The 27,917-nt window shown below is 34.7% G+C and overlaps 2 protein-coding genes across 5 annotated transcripts in view; one reads left to right on the forward strand and one right to left on the reverse strand.

Moving 5' to 3' along the window:
* Nucleotides 1-278: 278 nt before the first annotated feature.
* Nucleotides 279-8,999, reverse strand: crfb2 (cytokine receptor family member b2). The gene is made up of 7 exons (XM_042730585.1): nt 8,699-8,999; nt 6,682-6,814; nt 5,697-5,869; nt 5,005-5,153; nt 4,467-4,617; nt 3,721-3,830; nt 279-1,985 (listed from the first exon to the last, which is right to left on the reverse strand). Exons 1-7 carry the CDS (start codon nt 8,745-8,747, stop codon nt 1,317-1,319), a joined length of 1,434 nt encoding a protein of 477 aa, XP_042586519.1. The 5' UTR covers nt 8,748-8,999; the 3' UTR covers nt 279-1,316.
* A 2,503-nt stretch (nt 9,000-11,502) lies between these two features.
* crfb1 (cytokine receptor family member b1) overlaps nt 11,503-27,917 on the forward strand; it is a 36,178-nt gene continuing 19,763 nt past the window's right edge. Inside the window, exons 1-7 of one of the 4 annotated variants that reach the window (XM_042730586.1) lie at nt 11,503-11,846; nt 12,256-12,295; nt 16,069-16,159; nt 16,481-16,601; nt 20,394-20,563; nt 20,756-20,913; nt 26,520-26,679. In XM_042730586.1, coding sequence (XP_042586520.1) covers nt 16,108-16,159; nt 16,481-16,601; nt 20,394-20,563; nt 20,756-20,913; nt 26,520-26,679 — 661 coding nt within the window. In that variant the 5' untranslated portion in view covers nt 11,503-11,846; nt 12,256-12,295; nt 16,069-16,107. Of the gene's footprint in view, nt 11,847-11,956; nt 11,976-12,255; nt 12,296-16,068; nt 16,160-16,480; nt 16,602-20,393; nt 20,564-20,755; nt 20,914-26,519; nt 26,680-27,917 lie in introns of those variants that run through there. The other 3 variants (XM_042730590.1, XM_042730589.1, XM_042730587.1) reach the window with 3 other exon arrangements.

The raw sequence follows: 27,917 nt of genomic DNA on the forward strand, positions 1-27,917 counted from the left end.
GCACATGTGAACCAAAGTTGACCGTTGTGCTTACTCCAATGGTACCCTCGTATCTCCCAATAATAACACCTGTGCCTAGGTTACGTTGAACTTCCTGTGCCACGAAGAATGCATCATATTTGTTTTCCATTCATTTTAAATTCCCATAGGGATTTAAAAATTCTTTGTTGAAGCGCTACAAGTCATGAACCAAGCCAAACAGCTACGAGGTGAAACACGACTGTACACGTTTTGATTTGAAACAAAAAGTTTTTAAAAATCAGACAAAAAGACAAAGGTACAAGACTGTGTACTTAATGCTTTAATGAGGGGAAGAACTTCAATCCCATGAACCGTTGCAAATGACAAATAAAAAATGATCCATTTAAAGTTGTTGATTGTAAATAGGCTCCAGAAACAATATCCCAGCGGGCACCTTGATATCAGTTTGAAGTCAAATATTAGTCAAGACGATCAAGATGCTGTAACAACATTCTAGATGCCGATTTCTTTCAGTGGCAATTGCATTCAGGCTATACATTTTTTTTTTTTTACCAGTTTGTGTTGAGTGAAAATAGGAAGTTAATCCAACACTTTTATCTATTTTCCTATGAAGAAAATAAACGGCTTTTTAATTTGGAGAATATTGCACTCTATAGTGCTGTTATTGGCACTGGCTCTGTGTCCATCAATTAGAGAGCTAAATTCTCATCAGTAATTTGATTATTACTAGTACTGCTATTACATTTGAATAAGAGAGCTCTCCAGTTTATTTCTTACTATTAAGAATTTCAATAACAGCACTTTACATTTATATTCTTCGTAGTAAAATCTCATATTCATTAGTTTTTCGATTACACCATCTCCTTTTCCAAATCCTGCTTGGCCCGTGGTGCTACATTTCAAAATAAAAGCCCTATTAATTGCATTCACATTGTGTAAGAATGACCACAGGACTGAGATGACAACTCAGATGTTCTGTTAATGAAAAATATTTCATCACTACACTAATTCGCATCTTTATTCACTTGGAAATACCTAAGAGCAAAGTGTTTCCCCTAAGAAAACTTGGTGGCGGGTCAACATGTCTTCAATAAACACTTGTTCCTCATCCAGAAAAATAAGAGTAATACATGTTGGTATGCCATGATCTCATCAGACTGAAATGCATATTGAAAGATAATAATAATAAAAATAATAAAAACACTTAAAATACAAAAAATCAATAACGTATAAAAATACAGTATACATCTCTTTATATAACCAGTATTTCAGAATGCTTGTGTGTGGTTTTAGATTCCCATATCTACTCTCAGACTGTTCGTTTCCTGAGGAATCTAATTTCGACTTAAGTACCCTGAATCATCATCATCATCTTCTTCTTCTTCTTTTTCCTCTAAAATGTTCATCTGAATGGACTCAGAGTTTTGGGACTGTGAATCTGAAATCCAGGTAGATGTAGCACAGGTTTGTACCAGGTGCTGAGGACATGATTCCTGCACATCTTCAGTATTGCAGATTTTATCAGGTTCAGCTTTATCAGAAGCTCCTCCTAACATCACAGAAAACAGGTTTACATCTGTACTGCTGTCTCCGTCTTCATTCTCCACTTGTGTGGGTAAAATAGAAATTAAATTCTGAAGTGCACTCGTTCCTTTAGCGAGCCTAGGAGAGGCTGTTGGTTCAGTATGGATATGGTTGCCTTCAAACACTATCAGACTACCACTCTGAGCATCTGTGGAAGACGCGAGGCTTGTATCTGGAGTTTGATTCATAGGCAAAACAGAGCTAGGTGACACTGGAAAAACAGAGAGTGGGGAACCTCGAGTGCTCAGATACTGTGCCACTAGTCTCTCATATTTCAAAACTTCCTCTTCTTCTTCTTCCATGTCATCTTCCTCTCTGTTTGTCTTTATCTTGTTGATGGAGTTTCTCCCCTCACAGAGCTTGGTAATCGATTCACCATCAGTGACAAGAAGAACTTTATTCCCACTCTGAAACGAACTCTGGAAAAGAACACGCATTAGTAAATACTGTATTAGTGATTATGTCAAAGATTACAGAAATTGAGATGATAGGACAAAATACCAGAGCAGTGATTTTTTAGTGAAATCAATCCAATCAAACTATTTGCACTAAAAACCATTGTGTTTATAATTATGACGACAATACATATATATATATATATATATATATATATATATAATATATATATTATATATATATATATATATATATATATATATATATATATATATATATATATATATATATATATATATATATATATATATATTAGGGCTGTCAAATGATTAATCACGATTAATCACATCCAAAATAAAAGTTTTGTTTACATAATATATGTATGTGTACAGGGTATATTTATTATGTATTTATAAATACACACACATAAATTATATATTTAGAAAATATTTACATGTATATACATTTATATATTTATATTCTTATATTCTTATATTATATATAAATATATTTAATATATAAACATAACATATTCTTCTTAAATATATACATGCATGTGTGTGTATTCATATATACATAATAAATATACACAGTATACACACATATATTATGTAAACAAAACTTTTATTTTGGATGTGATTAATCATGATTAATCATTTGACAGCCCTAATATATATATATATATATATGTATATATATATATGGGTCAAAGACGAAAAAGTGTTTAAGCATAAAAAAAAAGTGTAATACTGCTTTAAACTGTTGTAGTTTTTTCCCCAAAAAATAAAGTTTTTAATATATATATATTTATATATATATATATAAATAAACTCACCCCCATTCAACCCAACAAAAATTAGTTTCTTCATCCATCCGAACAGATCTGAGAAATGTAGCATTGCATTATTTGCTCATCAGTGGATGCTCTGCAGTGAATGGGTGCCGTCAGAATGAGGGTCCAAACAGCTGATAAAAACATCACAATAATCCACACCACTCCAGTCCATCAATTAACATTTAATTAAGTGAAAAGCTGCGTGTTTGTAATAAACAAATCCATCATTTCGTTTTTAAATCAAACAATTGCTTCCGGCTGAAATTCTCCAATGGTTTTGTCTGAACCAGTTGAGAAATAAGCACAGATTAAGAAATGTCTAAAATAGTTTGATGGACTGTGGAAGTTAAAATGATGGAATTGTTTCTTACAAACACAGCTTTTCTCTTTACAAGATGCTGAATAATGGGCTGGAGTCATGTGATGTATTTATAAGGGGTTTGAACTCTTTCTGATGGCACCCATTCACTGCAGAGCAGGGGTGTCCAATCCTGTTGCTGGAGGGCCAGCGTCCTGCAGAGTTTGCCTGGAAGTTCTAGTGAGTCTGAGGACCTTGATTAGCTGATTCAGGGGACACTTCTGGACAGTGGCCCTCCGGGAACAGGTTTGGACACCCCTGATGCAGAGTATCCACTGGTGAGCAAGTGGTGGGAATTTCTCCAAATATGCTCAGATAAAGAAGCAAACTCATCTAACATTATGAATGGCCTGAGGGTGAGTAAATTTTTAGAACTTTTAGGTGATCTATTCCTTTAAAACCTTTCTGAAAACAGTAATTAAGATAGTTGTGTTTTTGTGAAGCTAGAGCTTATTTTATTATTCCTCTGTTTAGGTACTTTAGTCACAAACTGAGACTCTTGCATCACTTCTTGAAATGAAAAATGTCTGCCATGACCTTCTGAGTTACAAATGACTGGACTTACCAGAACTGGAGGAAGATCTCTTTTTAGACAGAAACAGCGAGGAAAAAATCTTGGTGTACACATCACTAACAGCAACATCAGCAGACACAGGAAAACAGAGATTATGGCATCTAAAACAAATATACAACACTGGATTTTAGCATACTTTGGGGCAAAACATTCACAATTCACAAAACGTTCACATGTTCAGTATTTCGGCTATGTCTAGTTTAACCAATTTTCTAGCGAAGGGCGCTTTCACAATTGATGCCATTGCTTGGTCCAAACTAGAGTTCAATTCCCCCTTCCCTCTATTTTCAGTTTATATTATATTTTTGGTTCTGGACCACAGTATGTTTACAGCAATGCTTGTATTAGCAGCAGCTGATCTAACTACAGAATGACTTGCCGTTTTAGAGCTGCTTTACAGCAGAATTGAATATTGTTTGCATCAGTGAAACATTATTTTGCTGTTTAACACTGTAAAGCACAATCTCTATTGCTATATAAATAAAGCGCTATATAAATAAATGTGACTTGACTTGATGATTTGCGATACAAAACTATATAAATTAAAGTGCTTTCACGTTAGCACTTTTGGTGCGCACCTCGATCTGGTTAGCAGTCTCTTGCAATACGTCAAATACAAGAACATTCACTGAAATTAAAACTGCTGATGCATTATACTTAGCCACTACATTTTTTTTATCTATAGTATCAATGTAATACTGTGGGAGTCTATTACATTTTGTAGAAAAATACGGTACCTTTAACATTTGCTCTTTTGGGGATGGAGGCGCATACTGCTGGTCTGTTGGGTGGGCTGTGATCAATGACACTGACATTCACACAGTATCTTCGGCCAGGGGCCAGGTCCTCTATGGTCACATTCTGTAACCTTCCTGTAATCCTATGAAACTATAATTGAACACAAAGAGCAGCAAATACAACATTTGCAGTTGTTAAAAAGTTTACTTTCATTACACTACTGTAATACTGTAGCACAATTGGCCAGCTGCAGAGAGAAACTGGTAGCCAGACAACATACGAGTGACAAATCCTGAGAGGCGACTGCACTACATTCTAGCAGAAACAAGCTCAAGTATAACTGGAACTGTTCCTTACAGTTCTTAAAATTGTTTGGCCTAATAGTGGAAAAGCAGCTTTAGATGGCCTGAGGGCGAGTACATTTTCAGCAAATTTTAATTTTTTCGTGATCTCTTCCTTCAAAGTATACAGTACACCTCTGGTGTTTAAAATGCACCATATTACTCAAATTAAACCATGACAAGTTTGTTCTCTCACCTCTGTTCCATCTTCACTGCTGACCGTCAATCTATATTGAAACCTGTCTGAATCGTAGACACTGTGGAGATTCTCAGCAGGTGCTCTGAGACTTATACAGAGCGCCTGATTATATGCAGTTACTGTCAGCAGCGGAGGCTCAATGGTCGCTGTAAGTGGAAGAAAAAGAAAAGGTCAAAATAATTATCAATAATAAACTGCCTTTAACTGAAAAATGTGTGTTTACTATTGTCATTTTGCATTATTGACACACTGTTTTCCTGTTTAATACTGTAAAGTGCTTTGACACAACCTGTATTGTTAAAAGCACTATATAAATAAAGGTGACTTGACTTGATTCAAAGATGAGGATATTGGGCCCCAAGAACCAAAGCAGTGGTGTCAGAGGATTTTTATACAAAAAAAATTCTTCATTAGCTGAGCCCAACTAGAAATGATTATTAAAATATGTTTTTTTCCAGGCTAATTACATTTAGACACTATGTATGGCAAAGGCCATCTGATCAAGGATTTCCTCTTTAAGTCTGGACAATTGTAATATTTTGCACAATGTACACAATAATCAAAACACTCTCATTATTAGCACCAAATGAAATTATAGTAATTTCAAAGTTTTAATTGTCTTTCCTTGCCACTGACAAATAATTTTACCAATTATATCATTGTTTATTATAAAACTGCCTCTCTCTTACTGTTAAGAGTGGGTTTGAATGGGTCGCAGGAGGAAGTTGGTGAGGTGCGGTTGCCCAGAGCAGCAGACACACTGACGTAATAGGTGTCGTCCACATTAGAAAAGGCTTCTGTGAGATTACACTGCAGAGGAAACGTGACCTTTTCACACTCCTTCACCACCACGTCCCCCCCGCTGTCAACACAGAACAGAATCAGAGTTAGAATTAACATCCATCTGAGCATCATCTAAACTGAGCCAAATCAATACATTAAAGTTTAACCAGTTTACATGAATTCAGAATTGAACTGAACTTGATTTTGCAACGTGCTCTGATGAGTTTTCATATGTATTTTTACCTAAAGTGTGGAACTACCACACATTTACACTGAAACGTACAATAGTGACATATAAACATAGTATTTCCATATCGACAGCTTCTAAAATGTAAATTAATTTCGTGTGAGCAACTTCACAGAATAAGCTACATGAATACTGAAATTGTTCAGTTGTCATATAAATGGCATTGTTTACTGCATTTATTAAACGTAGTTTACTCATTTACTTAATATGAAATTATAACATTTCGTTCTATTCTGTGTGACTTCTGTGTGCTTCCAACTCCTTGCAAAGGATTACTTTATTATACTTTAAAAGCTTAAAATAAATAACATTTCTGTAATGGTTTAACCATCACTTATAATGTAGTTTTTATTTTATTTGGTGTGGGACACAAAAGGCATGCTGTGACTGACAATAGAACCATAAAATACACAACATAAAAATCACAAAAGCAATTAGTTTTGTGCGCTATAATCCAAATCTTTAGAATAACTTTATACTGTACATATTTCTGGAAAATGTTTAAAGGTAGAAGTAGGAATACCCTCTCAACATATCTTTATATTGTTGTATTGTTTCTAAAGTCATGTATATTTCCATCTATTCCATTATATAAATTTTATATATTATATACATGCCATGTGTGACAACAGTACATCACATACTTGAGTGCAAGCACGCTGACTGTATAGTGGACACCATCAGGAGAGCCTGGCCCCATTTTCCAGGACAACAAGTGGACAAAATATCGTGAAGACAGGACCAGATGTACAGGGGCAGGTAAGTCCATGCACAATCCTAGAAGTAAAAATGAAAACATTTAGATAAACTCAAGAAATACAGTAACATTTTAAATTAATTTTTTAGGGCAGTCTAATACATCCAAATGTTTTTTAGTCTGATGAGGCAGTTCTAAACGTGCGCTTCAGAGCAGGAGATTTTCAATTTGTGACATATAAATATAAATAACTTGACGATACGTTTTGTTCTACAACATAAACTGCACACTCCAAACTGTCTTATCTAGTTACTTTCTGGAAAGGAAACGTACATTTTCAAAAATAAACATAGGCTAACTGCTTCAAATCATTTCGGTATGGGTGTGTGCAGTTTAAATACAATTTAATCTTGATTAATTCTATTCGGGTGGCATACAGTGCTGAAATTATGAAAACGGTGGCATTGTCCAAATATATATGGACCTAACTGCATATATTTGGACACTGACACAATTTTTATCAAGGCTTCAAGGCTGTATTTATTTGATTAAAAATACAAAAAAAACCCTGTAATTTTGTGAAATATTATTGCAGTATTATAACAGTTTCTTTTTGAATATACTTTAAAATATAATTCTCATCAGCCATTACTCCAGTCTTCAGTGTCACGTGATCCTTCAGAAATCATTCTAATCTGCTGATTTATTATCAGTGTTGGAAACAGTTGTGCTGCTTCATGTTTTTTGGAACTTGTGTGATGCTTTTTTTCAGGATTCTTTGATGAATATAAAATGAAAAAGAACAGTATTTATTCAAAATGGAAATCTTGTGTTACAATATAAAACAACAATTAAAAAATATTGCAAAATCAATATTATCAAATTTATTTTATACATATACCAACAAAGTAAAATCTAAAATTAAAAAGTCTAGATGTGCAAAGTTAGTGGAGACATATACCAACAAACTAAAAGCTGTAATTAAAGTAAAATGCGGTTCAACAAAATACTGACACAAGATAACCTTTTTTCCAACTTAGTGATTCAGTTTTGTTTTTTTGTTTTCTGACATGTTGGTGTTATATCTTACACTTGGATGTTATAAGTTGCACCGAGCAAATATATCTGGATAACTGTGTGTATATATATATATGAATGAATGAATGAATGAATGATGCATTTATATACTGCTTTATTGTGTATTGTTGTACACCCAAAGTGCTTTACATCATGTGGGGGGTCTCTCCTCAACCCCCACCAGTGTGCAGCATCCACTTGGATGATGCAACAGTACCCACAGGACAACGGCCCCAGTGCACTCACCACACACCAGCTACAGGTGGAGAGGAGAGAGAGACAGAGCCAATCAAGTGGTTGGGGATTATTAGGAGGCCATGATTGACAAAGGCCTGGGGGGCAATTTGGCCAGGTTACACCCCTACTCTTTTACGAAAAGTGCCATGGGATTTTTAATGACCACAGAGAGTCAGGACCTCGGTTTAACGTCTCATCCGAAAGACTTTATTTATACATTCAATGCAAATATAAATTTGCATTGAATCAAAATTAAGAATAGCTTAAGTGATCTCACCACTTAGTATTACCAAAAATTTGTAACGTTTCAATTTATACTTTAAGATGTCTAATCAAATAATGTTGGTTGTGTTAAATAAATTGTTTATTTGTAGTAAATAAATAAATACAAATCTTGATTTTCCAGATTTTAAAAATAGACAATTTTCAAACAAAAATAGCACACGTATTCACAGGATAATAAAAATTCAGCTAGGAAAGTTTTGTTTTGTGAGTTTGTTGATTTGCCATAGAAAACCCCTTTTACATTTTACATAGTGTGCCCATTGATTGTAACAATAAACTATAGCCCAAATGAGAATTGCTCATCTAAGAACACTAATCGACCAGTTTTAAACAGAAGACAAATATAAATGCAATAGCATACTTACCCAGGTGAAACAAAGCGATGGTTGTTAGTATCCTTGCTATTACATACATTTTGCAACGGTTGCGTGATATTGATCAATCAGTTGTTTCTCATCTGTTCTGCCAGATACATCCCGTAGTTTATTTTTCACAGGTTCTATTCCCCTTTCTCACATTATACTTTTTAAATACTGCCACATTATATACTTTCTTTTGAAATTCAATTGAAAAAGAATTCACAGTGTGTTCACACACTTTCATTTTCTTTAATCTAATACCATTTCCGGTTTTGTCTTCCTGTTGTTTCGAGTCTGAGCAGAGATGGTCTAAATTGGGGGAGAGATCAACCTCCGCGGCTCTACCATTAGAGAAAGCGTACCGGTCAACTTGGATCATAACCAATCACATTCATTACAGCCTTAGCGTCATTGAAGCAAAAGTCAGTCACTTTTTGTGCATACCATAGAAATGATTTAAAACAGTGCCGTAACTTCTGATATAAAACAGCATTTCCTCGCTGTAAATATACGCTCTAAATTATAGATCAGTCCAACACAAATGTTTAATGGCAAGTAAGGTTATGTTGATTGATTGCATATAGGGTGTTTATTGAAAATAAATAAAAGGTTTTTTTTTCTTTCTCCACGAAAGCAGTTTATTTATTCAGCGTGGTGAAGCCTCTCCTCTGGCTTTAAAACAGCTTTTGTCTGACGACATCATCAAGGGCGTGGTTTGTTCGCAAGATCAGGGAGCATGCGCGGTTTACACGCGCCCTGTTAGCCATTAAATAATAATAAAATAAAACAACATACAATAATAAATGCAAAATTGAATATTAAACATATTAGAATTACAACCACCAGATTGTATCTATTAAATGAGCACAAATAATGTTATCTAAACATATTATTATTATTGTTGTTATTATTATTTCTTTGTCATTTGTCAAAATTTAAGAAAACTCTTTGTCAGAAAATGGAAAAAAGTAAGCTGTCACTCTTGATTTCCCGATATGATTTTTCCCCAACAGGACAGAATCAGTATTAGATAATAAAACAGCATGATTTCTTAGTTTATCAATTTAATTATTAAAAGGGGTAAAAAAAAAAATAATAATAATAAAATAAAAAAGTTATGAAATCTAATTTAAAAATGTGTTTGAATACCTATATGACAAACTGACTCTACACTGGATTCACCCCTGAGGTATCACAGGGACTGGATCTGAGCCACAAAACAGTGTGACGGATACAGAACACATAAGGATCATGGATTTGAAGAAAAAAAAAAATATATATATATATAATATTATAATATAATATAATAGTCTCATGCAAAGGGTCCAGAATGATGTCCGCTTCACAAACAATGCCCTGCACTGATTACTGCTCACTCCATAAAATAACTTTAAAAACTTGTTACCCACTTCCCCTTATTCTAGCTGCACTCGATGTTCCAGTCAAAGTGATTTGAACACACCTGACATCGTAATTACTCAACTCATAAGTACAAATGTCCCAAGAGGACTGGAACGCAAAGTGACCAGAGTATTAACACATGCACCTGCAACTCATCAGCTCTCATCATGAGCATTATAAAGAGCATTCACCTTAACTGAATGTCAAGAGAACACACATTTGCCTACCTAGAGACTTACCTGGAAGTAACCTACTGCAGTGATCCTCAGCAATGCTGTCTCTTTGTCTTCTAGTAATCCAAGTCTTCTTCTTCTTCAACACATGTTCTTGTAATAACGATACGCTTCTGTTGTAATAACAGTATAATGTGTCGCTAAATTGGTATATTTTCTTATAATAATGACATATTATATCATAAAAAACAATGTTTTCCCGTGATAATGAGATATTCACTGTTAAAATAACATTTTAATGTGACAACATCATAGGCCTTTATCGCAGTCCATGTGTCATCACATAAATAGCACAATCAAACACCTACATTGAATTATACATTGACTTAAGAAAGAAAAGTAAACAAACTTGGTCGAACTTGAGGAGGCTGTTGATGTGCTCCTCAGCGGTCTGGTGGAGTTTGCAGAAAACAATTTGATTTTCTTTTTCTTATGATTTTTTTTGTTTGTTGTTGTTGTTGTTTTGTTTATTTTGTTCCTGATTTCGGCATGCAATTATTAAAGAATGAAACAGTGAAATGACATGAAAACAGTTTGGTTTTGTCCTTTTTTTCATAATTTTTTCTCCCTCACTTTATTTTTATTTTCTCCACATAAGCAGGATACACCATACAATAGCAGGTACAGACTGAATGATAACATATGCACTTATAACACTTAAAACGAATGAATTGCGTTATTCTTAAAAAAAAACATGGATCCAATTGATATAGAATAATGTTAAGTGTAAGTAGAAAAGAAAACAGTTGTACAACACATAATCCAAATTATGCATTCATTTAGCAGCATTCCACATGAAAAAAAGGAAAAAGTATACAGCTTTGAACCAAAATAAATAAATAAATAAATAAAATAAAATAAAACCATAATTATAGTCAAATAAACTTAAATAGAAGGCCGTGAACATGAATACGAATATGAATAAATACTACAACCGAATGATGATTTTTGAGTGGCTTGATTTGCCAACCGCTAATAAAACATAATTATAGTAAAACAAACTTTTACAAACATAAATAGAAGGCCGTGAATATGAATACGAATATGAATAAATATGACAGCCGAAGGAGTATTTACTAAAGAAGAAGACGGTAGCGCCTTGAACACGCGCACACCTTAATCTACCACACACCGCCGAGTAGACGCGCAATGAACCTGAAGCGCAGATGACGTAATCTTAGGCTGTTACTTGATATTAAGCCCCAAAACATAACGAGTCTGCTTCTAATATAGGCAATTATTATAATTTAGTTAGCGTACACACAAGTAACCCATTTGTTTTTCTTTTCAATGAACATCACATGTTTCGTTCCTGCCTGTGTCAAGTGATCTTGAATCACGTGTTTTTCGAGAAGGGTTGTGCAGAAAAATACTATTGGTGTTTTTCATTAATGACGAATGGAAAGCAGATTTGGGAACTTCCTCAAACGTTTGTTCAAGTACAAACGTGTTTCACTTAACGTTTAATTTTTTGCGCTCTCGTAGACAAAGGAATAGGATATAACATCACGGATTTACAGGTACTGTGAAGAGTTTGTTTTACTTTTGTTTTTAAGTGAGTGTTCAGAAACACTTGGAACTTGATACATTTCACTTGCAATGTTTCAATCGTCGAACAATGCAAAGCAGCGTATTCCGGGGGAATTCAGGTCGCTTTATACTACTGTGTTTAACATTTTCTATTTAGTTAGCTTTTTTAAGGCAATATGGCGTTACTGTGGCGTTACTGTGGTGTTACTGTGGTACAGTGATAGTATAAGTATAGTATGGTTGTTTGATATAGCCTACTGTACGATGTAGATGCACCAATATAGCTACTTAAAGGAATACCGTGGAGCTACATGGTACATTTTTTAAAAAAAAATCCATGTTAAGACATTCATTTTTAAGTAGCGTAGTGTTAAACTGTTTTTCGTCTTCCTTACATAGATCTTGTCAGTCATCATGGTGTAGACCCCATCCACTAAAGGTATTTATTAAACTTCTTTGAATGTAATGTGTACAAGAAAAGACTTTACTTTTCTTCTAATGGGAGACCTAGGAAGGCATCCTCGTCTGTACAGTATTTCTGTTGTGTATTATTCTTTGGCTGTTAAACTCACTTGTGATCCTGAAGTTCATAGACTGCTAACTTTAATATCAAGGATATGATTTTAACATTATTCAGTTTTTGTCGGAAATATTTAAGATACAGATGTGTAGCTAGGCAACACCAGTCAAACTGAGGATTTTAAATCCAAATATCCTTATAGGTAGGCTATATTAAACAAACCATACAGTCAAAATTACTACTGACCTAGATATTTTATAGAATTTATATCTTAACTGAATAATATTGTAGCTGTGAGATATAGTTACAATATAAGTTATTAAACACTACCACTAAATAACACAATGGATTTTGCAAACGTGTGAATGAAAATGCATATTTTTCAAATAAAACAGAACTTTGGGCTGAATTATGGGCTGGTGGCAGCGCTTGAGACATTATTGGTAACTCAATGTTTCAGATTAACAGTAATGTAGTCTGAGATTTGTGAGTGAAATCTACCTACATACATTTTATGTTGGTTTTAAGTTAGAGCGTCATATGTTATCTGAAAGTGACTGAAGGCCATCAAGGAGAGTTGTGTGAAAAACCCTTATCTGGAGCTGGTTTTATTATTTTATTTATTTTTTATTTTTAATGCAAATAACTAACCCCAGGCATGCAGTCACTCAATTACAAGACTTCAGATTCATTAATGTTTACAACAAGGTTAAGAAACATATTCAATTTCATATTAATCTGTTAGTTTGCATTTACATTGCATAATGCACATATATTTTCACAAATTATGTTTTTGTCTCATCCATTGCTATGGTTATCACTATGGCTGTCATTATACAATTCAAGAGTGAATCCCACATTTTTATGAGAATGTTGCTCCCAAAAATTTGTACGAGGATTCAAATTAGGAATGGATTATATATAGTCTAGAAAGTGTGCAAATAGAGCTCCCTTTATAATCATTAAAAAGGAAAGGACATGTGGCCGAGTATGGTGTCCCATACTCAGAATTTGTGCTCTGCGTTTCACCCATCCAAGTGCACACACACAGCAGTGAGTAGTGAACACACTAGGGTTGTCAAAATGGCTGAAAAACTAAATTAGAATTTTGTACTTAAATATTATCAAAATTTGAATTGTATTCGAATTTAAAATGCATAATTTCAGTTAGGGTGAAGAAAAGCTTTTGGCTGCCTCCTTAACACACACCTAACATTTTTGGATTTGAATGTGGGTGTTTATTTTAAATTCGATGAATATTCGAAATTCAAATGTATTTATTTTATTGACAGCCCTAGAACACACACACCTGGAGCAGTGGGCAGCCATATTGCTGCGGCGCCCGGGGAGCAGTTTGGGGTTTGGTTCCTTGCTGAAGGTTCTCACCTCAGTTGTGGTTACTGAAGGTGGAGGAGAGGACTGGTTAGGGCTGGGTGATAATTCGATAACAATAATTATCGCGATATGATTTTCCTCGATAAAACGATATGAAGCGTTCGATAAATGTTCAATATAATGTTTATGTGCCAAAAGCGGAATGAAACGGCTCATTTGAAGCATGCCACTCGGACCATTTATCCACTCGGATACTAGTTCAAACTGCCGCGCAGCGCGAGCTCACTACTAAAGATGTGTTCACTCGGTCACGTGAGCTCTAAACAGTGCTGTGAGATCCAGTGTGAAGCACTTGAATTCAGCATTGAACACAAATGAGTGAAAAACACTGAGTGCAACTAGACAGTCAGAAGGCTTTTCAGTCTACACATCGCCATCATTTACCATGGATTTACTGTAGTAACACTCGCATCACCACAGAAATTTGACATAAACACAGTAAATTCAAACACAATATTAATACAAAATATAAAACGTAAATAATATTAAGCTATAACATGTAAACATGAATTTTGCATTTATACTGAATGTTTTTAGACTACTGTTATTCATATTCAAATAGGCTACCTAAAAACCATACAGTTATATTTTTACCATGGTATTGAGGTGCTATATGTGTGGTTTTAACTGTGTTTATCATGATTTAAATGTATATGCTACTATGGGAGACCAATGCTTATTTAAAAAATAAATAAATAAAAACTTGGTGAGAATAAATGTAACCATATAAAACTGAGGCTGCTGCAACTTTTACAGATGTTACTGATTCTGATAAGGAATAAAAATTTACCTCTGCATTTCTAAGAGACAAAAAGTGATATTATTATTATTAATATTATCAGGCAACCCAAACCTGTTTATGAATTTGAATCAGTATCACTCATAAGAACATGCAGAAACTAAGAAATAAATTTTTCTATTTAGATATTTATATTTATTATTTCAATTAATGGTCTGGTTTCTACAACTCTCACTTGGGAGCAAAAATCTGGCTTTAAACTTGACTTGACATTTATCGTGATAATTATCGATATCGACTGATCATTGTTGTGATCATTTTTTTTTGTCATATCGCCCAGCCCTAGCGCTGGTCATTCACTCCCCCCTGCCAACAATCCCTGTCGATACCCAAAATCGAACCCCGAAAAATCTGGCTTTTTGAGCCGTATTGAGAGGATTCTGACTAACCTAAACACCTCTGATTGGCTATTTTCTTAACGAAATCAAATACATATGTCTCTGATTGGCTACATTGTTTAATGCTGCAAAAAACATATTGTAAATGAAAACCTTTGACACTCTCCAGAACGCAAACATTAATACACCCTGGAGCATCTGCTGTTTTGCAAAATGTTATTATTACCAGTGTTAATAAGTAATGTGTTACTATTAACATGTTACAATAATAATTGCTTATCCCCAGTATCAAGTAGTGTAACATAGTACTCAAGACTTTTATTAACAATATTAGTTACTATCTATATGAAATAGCATTTTTCAACCCTTACTGATTTGCTAGCTTACTAGCTTGAAAGATGGAAAAGCTTAGCTATATTTAGCAATTGGAAGTATTGCCACAACATTTATCTTTTATCAAAAAAAAATATAAAATTAGGTGTGTTCAAGTCAGTTTAGTCAGAAAGAGGAAGTTAAAAGAGTTTGAGGTAAGCAGTTTTATGTTTTAGCACCATGTTGCGTTGATCAACATGCAATTTCATGTTGCATTTTTATTGGCTGGTCAGTAAACGTGGGTCATAGCAGCGAACACACTGTGCGATGATCATGCTGTATTTCTGACATTGTCAGGAAATTATTGCAGGCTATCTTTGTTCACAAGATCATGACAACAGCGGTCTTTGAAGCTCTCTCACTGTACATCACAGGAACACCAATTAGGAGACATTGTTTCATGCCAGGCTTTCGTCTGGGAAAGCCAAAAATCATGCAGTGTGTAGAAGGCTTAAAGCTTTAAATGTTTTTAATAACTTTCAATTGTGATTTCATGTAGATTTTGGTCAAATAGTGAGGCAGAAGCAGAACTACTGTATGTTATTGGTAGAAATGTAGAATTTTGAAGACAAAGAATGTAATTACTAATTTTGTGGGGTGAAGCTGGATCATGAATGATTTGTGCAAACATAGACTTAGGGCCTTGGCCATAAAGTCATGACTGAGAAATGTGAAACATTTTGACAGGTTAAAAAGGATGTTGTTTTACACTACCATTAAAAAAAAAATGTATCCAAATATTCTTGGTGGCCCATCTGAATCATTTCTGTTTTGTACTTTTATTTCAGTGTGAGGCTGCTATTTGTGAATTATGATCAACAGTCAAAATGAGGACCATTTGCACAGAGCAGTTCTTCCTCATGTCTCTCTACTTTACAGGTATGATGGGGGGGGGGGGGGGGGGGGGCACATTGTGTGAAATCTAGCAGCCAGTGTCTTTTGTCTCAAAGTCGTTTTTTATGATATTTAATCATGAACTAGATACTGTTTTAGTCCATGACTAAAGATTGAATAATTGCTCAGAAATAAACCACAGAAGCTTTTATTCTCATTTTAAGGTTTTTTTTTTTTTTTTTCATTTCCAACAATTTTAGGTCTTGTGGGTACTTTTGATAAACAAGACGAGACAAGACAAAAAGTAAAAGATAAACATTGATTGTTTGTGGTATGTCATATTTCTTTACGGTTTTCTTCTTCTAGTGCTTCACACAATTCCGGCCCCTGTCAACTTTACAATATTGTCTCATAACTTCAAGCACATTTTACAGTGGAGCCCTGGAATAAATTCTCCTCCACAGACTGTTTTCAGTGTAAATCGAAGGTGAGTGTTCTCAAAGAGCAAATAAGTCAGGAAGCAATTCTGTAACAAGTAGATAAAACCTTTGATAAAACCTCATTGTGAAGGACAGAATAAGAAGTTACTTTATTTTGCACAATGAAATTAAGGTCAAAACAGTTGGAAAAGGTTATGTTGTCCAAGTCTTGAATCTTTCTAGAAACATTGTAAAAAGTTAGCAAAACATAGCATGATCACTTCTAACACTAGGGATGGAATTTGTCATTGTGTCATTATGTTTGATACAAACAAATCCTTTGATACTACCCTTTCCAGCCTTTCCTTTCAAGCATTTTAAACTGTGTACGTTTGCACACATGCAGCTCATGATACAGTGTTTGTGCATCTGAGTAAGTGATGGTTGATTTAAACTGGTTCTTTCAAATGGTTTGTTGCAGTTAACCGGTTCAAAAAAGTAGTAGTTATTTTAATGTCATCCCATAGTTTAGACATTTTGCATGCTCAAACTCATGTCTGAAATGTACGGTTTTTAGTCTAGAGAGTGATGTACTGCTAACAATGTGTTTCAAAAGCATCTTATTATTTTTTTGTTTGTTGTGCATTAACGCAGGGGCACAGATGGTATTTTTTAATGGGGGGGGACCAAGCTGTCAGCAACTGATTTCATGTGTGGGGTCCTCTCAGGGGGGGGCTGGGGTAATGTTCTTTGTGTGGGGTCCTCTCAGGCATTTTGTGACAAGAGGGGTGGGGCCGATAGAGTTGATGTTAATACGCGACACCTGGACCTCTCACCGGTCTCGAGTCCCACAGAGGAGCTCCGGAAGGATAAAAGGAGAAGTGACGATAGTGTAAGACGGGAGAGGACCAGGCCTGGATTTTATTTTGTGTTTTAGTTCTGTTTGTGTGCCACAGTCATCCGCTGGCTGTCGCGCACTTTTGTGTTTATTTTATTATTAAAGTTTTGTTTAAATGTTCGCTGGTTCCCGCCTCCTCCTTCCCGACCTACGAATGTTTGTTACACTTTTTTTTTTCATCCTTGCAGTTAATTTAGAATATGGTGGACTTGCTGCTTGTGAGTGTAAAGAAACTTGATTTTCTCCATCTCCTATTCTCTTCACTTAGATGGCTGTCGTTTGCCCTTAAGATAAAATATAAGGTATTGCTCTGTTTTTAAAGCAGCGCATAGTTTGCCTCTTGCATATGTGTCTGTGCTTATCACATTTCGCCAAACATCTAGGTCTTTAAGATAAACTAATAAGCTCCTAAGTTATAAAGGGATCAAGCCTTTGCTGTTGCCGGTCCGAGGCTCTGGAATGGCCTGTCATGTAAAATTACAGCTGTCACAACTGTAAACAATTTTAATGTTTGCGTTAAACAAAATCTATTTTCATAAGTTGTAATGCAAGATAACTCAACTTGTGTATCATTTGGCTACACTATTTGATACACTAGTTGGCTTATCTTGTTTGTTTTATTGTATTTTATTTATTTGTATGTTGATGGTACAGCACGTTGGTCTGCATGTGCAGATGTAATGCAATGAAATAAATGAAAATGAAATGTGTCTCTAAGTAATATCAGGTGTCACTTTTCTCTTAAGACCTTGTAACCAATACCTGTTAACCTCTTACTTTCACTCATTGTAAATTCACATAAACTCTAAAAAAATTTAAACACTAAAAAAAATAATATTTTTGTGGCCTTAGAAAATAACTTTCTTATAGTACTATTAGAGCATGTAGCAACATCAGGAATTGTTAAGGGGGCATTATCCACAAGCAATAACAGAACCAGAATTTGTGCACCAACTAATCCATTATCTAAACACTAACGCAAACTAGTCTATCAAACATACACACTTACGCATACATATACAGGGTAGTTAAAGTGGATGAGTGAAACAATTAGAGAAACCAGAGAATGCAGCTGTGGAAAATGAGTCCGTTAACCACCTGAGTGAAACCATCAGGAACACCAGGTTATAATAAGTAACAAGCTTATACCATGAACAAGAATGCATACAGTAACCCGAATGGGGAACAGAAAGGTAAACTCACCTGTCAATTTTGCCACTCTTTTCATTACATACTAATTTAAGTGTTATATCAAACATGAATTACCTTAGCAAAACCCCTGGGAACATTAGAAATGGCGGGTTATTAAAGTAACACGCTTATAATTGTTGGCTTATCAATCGCTTCACCATACAGTCGAACTGTGTGGTTTCTCAGCTTTCCTCATGGACCTGTAGCACAGTGTATAGCACAATGACTTCACATGTGCCCTGATCTTTATTAGAAGGGGGGAAAGGGGAGAAAGTTAATACAGCGGATTATGCAATTATCACAAAAAAGGCTAGCTGCCATCACAACACATTAGATTAAACTAGTTGTTAATGTGCAAATATGTAGGCCTAGATCTTGAATCCTTTGCCCCACTTGCGTGTTGGAGCAGCCACCAGGCATCAACTATAAGATGGACATCGCTGATGCTTACTTTAGGCAGATCTTGGAGACAGACAGTAAATACTAACATTTTGGATAGTTAAGATATCTTTAATGCTTTTTGAGTTACAGGCCTGCAAACTTTGGAGAGAAAACGTGAAAAGTGTTCTTTCCCAATTTTTGAATGGTCACCATTGGAACATAAAGCAATAAAGATTGCTAAAGTCAACAGATTTTACTAACAGACCTACCAATCTCTGTGTAAAAGTAACTTTATGATACTTTATGATATTGACCCAAGAGTGTGATTTCTTGAACCCCTGAAAAGTGAGCCACACAAGTCGACAATTTGGTTGATTTGACACAAATGACAGTGTAGTGTTTTCTTTAAATGCCTCCAATTAAATTTTCCTTTCAAGTAATAAATTAGTCCCATACAATCGAGACATAAACAAACATATTTTCTATTCAATTTATTTATTTCTGTAATTGTGCTTACATGCATTAGAACATTACATGTCAGTCAAACCCTGGTGCACTCATGCTCTTGGTATCAGCTCAATCATTGGTTCTCAGTATCATAACCTGTCTGAAAGAGACAGGATATGTTGAGTATACTGTTGACTCAAGAAATGCTAACTTGAGATGCAAATTCTTTGAAACAATTCACAAAAGCACTGGTTGAGAATTAGTTTGTTTGCTAACCAGGCATCTACTCAGAGTGGCTCGTTTCACAGTAAATGAACTGAGCTTCTCTGAGATGCTCAACATTGTATCATGAGTCGCACATCTATAAATGAACACAGTGTGGCACACAGTTCACTGTGAAACCCACAGTGCTTTTATTTATTTAAATTCCAGCCTTTGTGATTTGATCATAGCAACAAGGCATATTGCAGTATTGATTTTATTTTATTATATTGTGCATCCCTAGGGGCAACATTATGCCCAGAGTTTGCAACTTGGATAGAGCCACAATATAGTAGTGTCCTTGAAGAATCATTGTTTCTGACTGCCAGAGATCTAGGATATAGTGCTATGATTCATTTTCCAGCAGGACCTAAGAGAAAGTTCAGTATTTTAGATTAGAGTTCAGATGTCACTTTCCACCAGTGCTCTCCATTCAGTTTGGAATGTTGAAGCTTAAATTCCACAGTCCACAAAAAGCAAAGCTCACACCGACATTTTCAAAGGTGTGAATGCTTCCTGAACCCACTGTAACTGTAAAAGACAAATCTCCTTTTGTCAGTATCATACAAATTTGAAGAAGTTTCTCCTAGTGCAAACTGTCAAACACATTTATTTCAGCATTTTTTACTGTTATGACCATCTTACTAAAGAGAATTTATTTATTGATTTATTGTTTTTATAGCTGTAATGAAAAAAAACCTCAACGTCTGCATAAGAACATAAGAAATATGACGGTAGATGTCTCTGAAACATTTCAAGACATCTATACATCCTGCACATTCTTTCTTTGGGCATCGGTTGACAACATGACATCATCGATAGTTAATAAAAGATTTACACCATATGAAGACAGTAAGTACTTGAATATCTATGTGTTGTTTGTGATGTGAAGATAGTTTTACAGTTAATGCATTTACGGAGTCATATCTTTGTCAGTTTGCATGTGCAGGTCTGTCAAGATCTACTGTAGTTTTTGTTTTATAAAAAGGATTTCATTTTATGTATTGTATTTACAGTATGTATTTATTTTTTTATTTTTTTTAGCAATCATAGGTCCACCCATTATATTTCTGTCTGGCTGTGGAGACTGTCTGAATATCAGCATCTCTCTACCCAGTGAATCAAGTGAAGTAGATCAACTGCATCAGTTTTATAATTCTGTGAACTTCGATATAAATTGGAAGGAAGCTGGAGAGAATGAGGTAAGTATCCCTGTAAAAGGAGTCTTTTGTATCTGCTCAAACAGATTAAGATAAGCTTTATCGCAGACTTTGCTAATTACAGTTTTTTTTCCTTGATACTCAGCATGAAAACTTTCTCTTGTTTAATGCTGTGAGGTGTAGTGAATGGGTGAATCTCATGAAAACATGTCCAAGTCAAGTTTCTCCACAAAATCTGATTTTTGGTGTAAAAATTTGAGGCATATTTTAGGACCATTATTATCTATCTGTGACCCTGGTGCACAAAACAGTCATAAGGGTAATTTTTTTGTAAATTGGGATTCATGCATCATCTGAAAGCTGAATAAATAAGCTTTCCATTTGATGTATGATTTGTTAGGACAATATTGCCTGAGATACAACTATTTGAATCTGGAATCGGAGGGTGCAAAAAAATCTGAATACTGAAAAAATTGCCTTTAAAGTTGTCAAAATTAAGTTATTAGCAATGCATATTACCAAACAAAAATGATGTTTTAATATGATTTTTGGCATAAAAGAAAAATCGATAATTTTGACCCATATTATGTATCGTTGGCTATTGCTGAACTAGTTCCAACTAGTTTACGTAAAAAAAGAAATGGTTAAAAAAAACATTTATATAGTGTTTTTTTTTTTTTTTTTTTTTTTGTGGTACAACAGATTATATTGTGGTTTTTGAGTCACGGATTGGATGTTTTTTGGATAAGCAAGAAGAAATATTTAAAGCACAGAGAATGAGAGAGCCAAGAAGGATTTTATTTTATTTTTACATAATTTTATGCGTATGTATCTTAAATGCAGGGAGACATGAAAGAGGAATAAACTCAGTATTTCAGCGCCGTCTGAAACACGTCTCTATGCTTGTGCATGCTTTGGGTGTGTGCGAGAACAGTGCAAGAGTAATAAGAGTTCTCTTTTGTTTCTTCTTGTGGTTTAAAATCGCCAGAACGTGTAAATTGAGAAATGAATCTGTGAATCACATGCGTGTGATTGCTACTTCATAGCAATTGCATACAACAAACAAAAATACAGAATAATTAAAACAATCATTAAGGCCCAGTAAATAACATAGTGTCATATCTATACACATTTTTACAGAATGTTCATGCGACCCGGTAGCAACTCTTCCACAACCCAGTACTGGGTCGCAACCCAGTGGTCAGGGACCTCTGATGTAGTGAATCAGACAGACAGACAAAAGATTTTCTTATCAGTATTTTTGTTGCCATTACCAATTTCTATAGTCCTAATGAGAGTGTCAGTGTTTCCATCCTTCTTTTTTTTTTTTTTTTTTTCTTTTTTTTTTTTTTTTCACAGGACACTAGCTAAATCAAGTCACCTTTATTTCTTTAGTGCTTCAAACAAAACAGATTGGGTCAAAGCAGCTTCACAGAGATAAACAGAAAATGGCAGAAGTAGGCTAATTATGGAAACTCAACTATGGAGCCAGTTCACATTCAAGATTCTTAATCAGAATCAGAATCAGAAAGAGCTTTATTGCCAAGTATGCTTGCGCATACAAGGAATTTGTTTTAGTGACATAAACTTCCAGTACATAGAGACAACAAAAACACAGACAAAAAAAAAAAAATGCAAATAAATAAATTGTATAAACAGAAAGATATTGCACATTTTTATTGCATAAGTGGGGAACATTTAACTGTTCATGAGGTAGATTGCCTGGGGGAAGAAACTGTTCTTGTGCCTGACTGTCCTGGTATTTGCGGCTCTGAAGCGCCGGCCAGATGGCAAAAGTTCAAAGATGGGGTAACCTGGATGTGAGGGATCCAGAGTTCTTTTCTGAGCCCTTTTCCTCACTCTGGATGTATACAGTTCTTGAAGGGTGGGCAGGGGAGCACCAATAATCCTTTCTGATAGGAGTTTAAATGTCAATAAAAAATATTTTTAGTACACAAATATCAACAAATATGAAGGAAGGAATTTTATTTCACTATTTACAGGGTATCTGCAGAATTTTTTTAAATAAATTTAAGGCAGTTTATGACCCATTTTAAGAGCTGCACAAGTAAAATGAACACCGTGTGAGTGGTGTTGGACAATGTCCATGGTAACACAGTATTGAGCCATAAAATACATGTTTTACAGTTCAGATACAGGTTTTCACAAAAACAAAAATCTTATACAACAGCATTTCAGCGTTTAGACAATTTTTATGAAAAGGGATAAATCAAGAATATAAATCGTCCAGATCGGTGGTAGCAGCTTCAAAAACACTCCAATCAGTGAGGTCAAAACAAGCTTGTAAATCCTGCTCTGTTTCATTGGTCCATCTCTTCACAGTCTTTACTACAGGTTTAGCTGATTTTAGTTTCTGCCTGTATCTCTCTATAAGATCAAACAAGCAATTATCAGAAAACCCAAAAGCTGCTCATGGAAAAGAGTGATATGCATTCTTTATTGTGGTGTAACAGTGATCTAGTATGTTACTGTCTCTGGTGGGACATGTAACATGCTGTCTGTATTTTTGCAGTTCACGGGAGAGATTGGCTTTATTAAAGTCCCTAAGAATAATTAAAACAGAGTCCGGGTGTTGTTGTTCTCTCTCTGTGATCTGATCAGCGAGTTTCTGTAAAGCCAGGCTTACGGTCGCTTGCGGAGGGATGTAAACACTCACCAGAATGAACGAGTGAAACTCCCGCAGTGAATAGAATGGCTTGCAGTTAACACAGAGCACTTCTAGATCTGAACAGCACATCTACTTTAACACAGTTACATCTGTACACCACCGTTCATGTCGCGCGATTTCCCTGTTGATTCTGCATCGCGATCTGATCTAAACAGCTGAAGTCTCGGGCCGGGCATCCCACCTGTTTGCCGCGCTGGTGGAAACAACACGAGATCGTGCTTCCGCGACTGTCAGGAGCGGCTGGACGGTGTTTAGTGTCCCGCAGCAATGGTATGGTGTGTGCTGTCAGCGCAGCCGACAAGTTCTGCGTTCAAACTACAGGAGTTGGCCAGCCGAGGGGCATGTGACTGCAATGGAGTATAGTCCATAAGACATTGAGCCATGAGATGTTCAGTTTGAAGCCCTTAAAACACTTGATTTAGATTTTCTTTTTATTTAATTTATCTTGAGATGTTTTAAGTTTAAATTTCAGCTCAGTAAAGCACTTTAAGTACCAACACTTTTTCAGTAAGTTACCTTTCTTCTGGAATTGTGCTTCAAATAAAGAACATTATGTTGACCAGATTGTTAGTTAATCATTTTGGCTACAAGTCAATATTGCTAGTCTGTACAAACTGTAGGCGATCTTTCAAAAAAAAAAAAAAAAAACGTGAACTTGTAATAATGAGGTGTTAAATGGGATGCAGTCGAGAATTTAGAGGCACCTAACTTTTGTGCTGGTGCATCAAAGAAAAAAAGTTAGGTGCACCAGTGCAACCAGCCCTGTATTTTCTAACATGACACGTTACCAGGTGCTTTTGATGGCATTGATATGGATGATAGAGCCCTGTGTGGGACTGTTTTCTCCCATGATTTTTTGGTCCACTCCAGGGCTCGCAAAATTTCAAAATCCCTGGTAGCCCTTCGGGCAGGTGCTCTTAAGAGTTTGGTAGACCAAAAATTAATTTAACTAGCCCAAATAAAAAGAAAGACATTTTTTTTAAATATAGAAATTTTTATGAAAAGGGATAAATCAAGAATATAAATTGTCAATTTAAACATTGTCATTTATTTTTTAGAAGGCACATTAACTTCTTTCTCATTTACAACTCTGTGTTTGCTGTGTAAAAACATCAGTTGATATTTGCATTGATCTGACCATAAACAGCAAGAAAGGCTTGTTGGAAATGCCAAATCATTCTCTGCCAAGAGGTGGTGCTTTAGGAGGGTTGAAATATTGCGGTTTCCCTGGTAATGGCTGTACAGCCGGTTTCCTTCATACACATTCAAATAAAGACATCCATGCCGCGCTTTGACTTGAAACGTGCAGCGCTCATATTATTCAATGATATCATTGCCTTTTTAAGTTTAATCCAGCCGTTTCACGACTCCTTTCTTTCCGTCCCTAACTGTAAGACCTCTTGAAATTATAATTAAGACATTTCTTATACCATTTAACATATTTTAAGCTTTTTATGCCCTTTAGTTTGATACTACTCACTTTAGGAGTTAAGGACTCACAGGAGATCTTCATTTAAGGTAGCCTGTCGGGCAGAGTGCTGATACATTTTGGTAGCCCGACTGGAAAACACAATAGCCCTGGGACGTCGGGCTAGCGTTTTTGCGATATATGCATAACTAAGCAAGCCAGGTTGCGACAGTGGCAAGGAACACATCAGGTTACAGAAATGGTGAAGAAAGAAAAACCTTTGGAGAAACTAGGCTCAGTCAGGACACTAGGGCTGGGTATTGATTCAGATGTCCCGATTCCAATCAATTCTGATTTGCAAACTCTCGATTTGATTCGATTATTGATTTGTTTCTCTATTTTTTTAAATAACTTCAGTGAATATAAATTTAATATAAATGCTATTGATATTTCTGAAAAATTAACAGTAAACATCAGTTTACAAATGGTGAATTAATAAAAAGAAATTAAGAGCCACAGACCTGTTTTTTAAACCAAATTTGGTAACCAAATGAAGGCATAAAACATTAATTTATCCTTTAATCAAATAGGTTTACCACTCCAATTTCACCTTAACAGTAAAGTACAATCCCGGAGGATTATTGAATGATTAAAAATTATGTGAATTGGAGAGAGTTTGTCAGCTGAACAAACTGAAGAATTTGTGAGATATCGCATAACGTCTTACTGTATTATCAACACAAGGATGACAAGTGTAAGAAATATCGAAAATATTGTAATATTAGCTGAAAATCTCAGGGGTCCTTCAAGGGGATCAGCTGACAACAAAGACAATGCAGCACTGACAAATCAAAGCCTAAATCAATGACATGCATTAATCCATTTTGTACAATTAGTGAATAAAAATATTTTATTTGTGCTATCCTTGTGTTGATGCATTAAGTATATCCACCTTATTTTTCCCGTTAAAAATGGGCGCAGCCATTGGTAAACTTTATGGGTCTTGCTTCTGGTCTCATTCACTTCCAGCTATTTTAGCTGTACAAAACAGCTTGTTTTGCTGCTTGATATTGCAAATTGTTGTGTTAAGGTTAAGGTTGTATGGCCAGCATTGGTCACCACACCTCTTAATTACTGTGTGTTATTCCAACATTTATTTATTTATTTACAAATTAATTTTATGTTTTACAGTTTTCATGAGATTTAATCATTTATTAGTTGCTTTAGACTGGTTGAGATCACTTTGTAAAGAATACATATTAATCTCGATTTGAAGATATTGCAAAAAAATTCAACAATTTAATTTATATATTGATGTATAAATATATATATATATATATATATATATATATATATATATATATATATATATATATATATATATATATATATATATATATATATATATATATATTTAATACTCTATTTAATTTAATTTAATTACTGTTGATTACCTAATGCTTACACATTCCTTGATTATGTTAAAATGTATATTTGTAACATCACAGCTGAATTCTAAAGTCTTTTATTGTTGTCTTGTTAATCATATAGGCCAACCTGATCTCTACATCAAGAAAACAGTATGTCCTGCAGAATCTTCAGCCTGGTAATCAGTACTGTGTTAAAGTACTTCCCCAAATCAATTTCAACCGCAACACTAAACCATCTGCTTGGCAGTGTGAATACACTAGTAAAAAGGAGCCAAGAGGAAGTAAGAAAAATACCTTTAACAATAGCTATATTCTATATAGCTATATTCTCCTTATTTTATTATTATTATTTTTTTTATTGTCTCTGGAATTAATTCAGCAGAACAATTTAACAGTCATTTAAACATTTGCCATGTATGATGCCAGCTTTTTTTTTTTCAGACTTTAAAATTCTGTTCATAAAAAAAACATCATGAAAGTCAAAAATATCATCCAAAATAAATGGATGTAGCTCCTAAAACCTCTGGTCTACAGGTATAATTCTGGTCCCTTTAAAAAGAAAACACTTGAACTTTGCTTGTCAAGCAAAGAGTTAGGAAGAATTATGAAGCTCAAATAGACTAAAATTTTTAATTCTTGTATAAAATTATGTCAATAAAACCAAGTCAACAAGCAACAAGCCTAAACCAAAACATAACCCTATAGTAAGTACATATTGTTAATATGTAATGAATGACACCATTTAAAAAAATAAATACATTCTTTTCATTGTGATTTAGGAAGGAAAGTACTAGGGCTGACTAGTTAGAACTTTAAAAATATGCACAAAAATGAACTGAAACATAGCATACAGGGTGCTTGCCTCACTGACGTGAGGAATGTATCTATAAAAATATGAATGCTTTAAAACAAACCAATTGTCAGTTGCATCTTTGCAGCTGACACTCACACAGAGAGCACTAGTTCTCTAATATAATAATTAAAATATGTCCTTACTATTTTTTCTTCCATGACTCATTAATAGACATTACTTTTGCCAGTGCTTTGCGGCAAGCTTCATGCCTGCACTTGAGCATGGAATAGGCTAACCTAAATATTAAAGGCTCATTATGGTATATATTTAAGTAATTCAGTTAACAATTAATTCAATGAATTAAACAATTAACATAATAATCCTTTCTTAACTCTTCCAGCTGTGCCGAAGGCACACTCGCTGCTTCTAATGAAGGCCTCCTGTAGCGAATCCATGTGTTTTTGTATGAAAAATATCCAATTTTAATAAATTTTGATGAACACTTTTCTCTAACTTCCGGTATCTGTCATATGCAAAAGCCATTCCAGCAGATGACTTAGGACGTCGGTGTCACGTGATTAGTGACGAATGCGGAGAGAGAACAAAACAAAACACTATATACAGGTGCATCTCAATAAATTAGAATGTCATGGAAAAGTTCATTTATTTCAGTAATTAAATAAATTTTAAATAAATTCAATGCACACAAGCTGAAGTAGTATAAGT

Source organism: Cyprinus carpio, chromosome B9 (genome assembly GCF_018340385.1).
Source record: "Cyprinus carpio isolate SPL01 chromosome B9, ASM1834038v1, whole genome shotgun sequence".
NCBI classification, from domain to species: domain Eukaryota; kingdom Metazoa; phylum Chordata; class Actinopteri; order Cypriniformes; family Cyprinidae; genus Cyprinus; species Cyprinus carpio.

What these genes read in the sequence shown, in the direction of transcription:
- crfb2 (XM_042730585.1), bottom strand. Translation starts at nt 8,747, where the DNA reads ATGTATGTAATAGCAAGGATACTAACAACCATCGCTTTGTTTCACCTG. An exon ending in GCAGTGAAGATGGAACAGAG is followed by an intron (nt 4,618 to 5,004) that starts GTGAGAGAACAA and finishes GTTCAATTATAG; the next exon opens with TTTCATAGGATTACAGGAAG. An exon ending in GAGATCTTCCTCCAGTTCTG is followed by an intron (nt 1,986 to 3,720) that starts GTAAGTCCAGTC and finishes GTTCTTTTCCAG; the next exon opens with AGTTCGTTTCAGAGTGGGAA.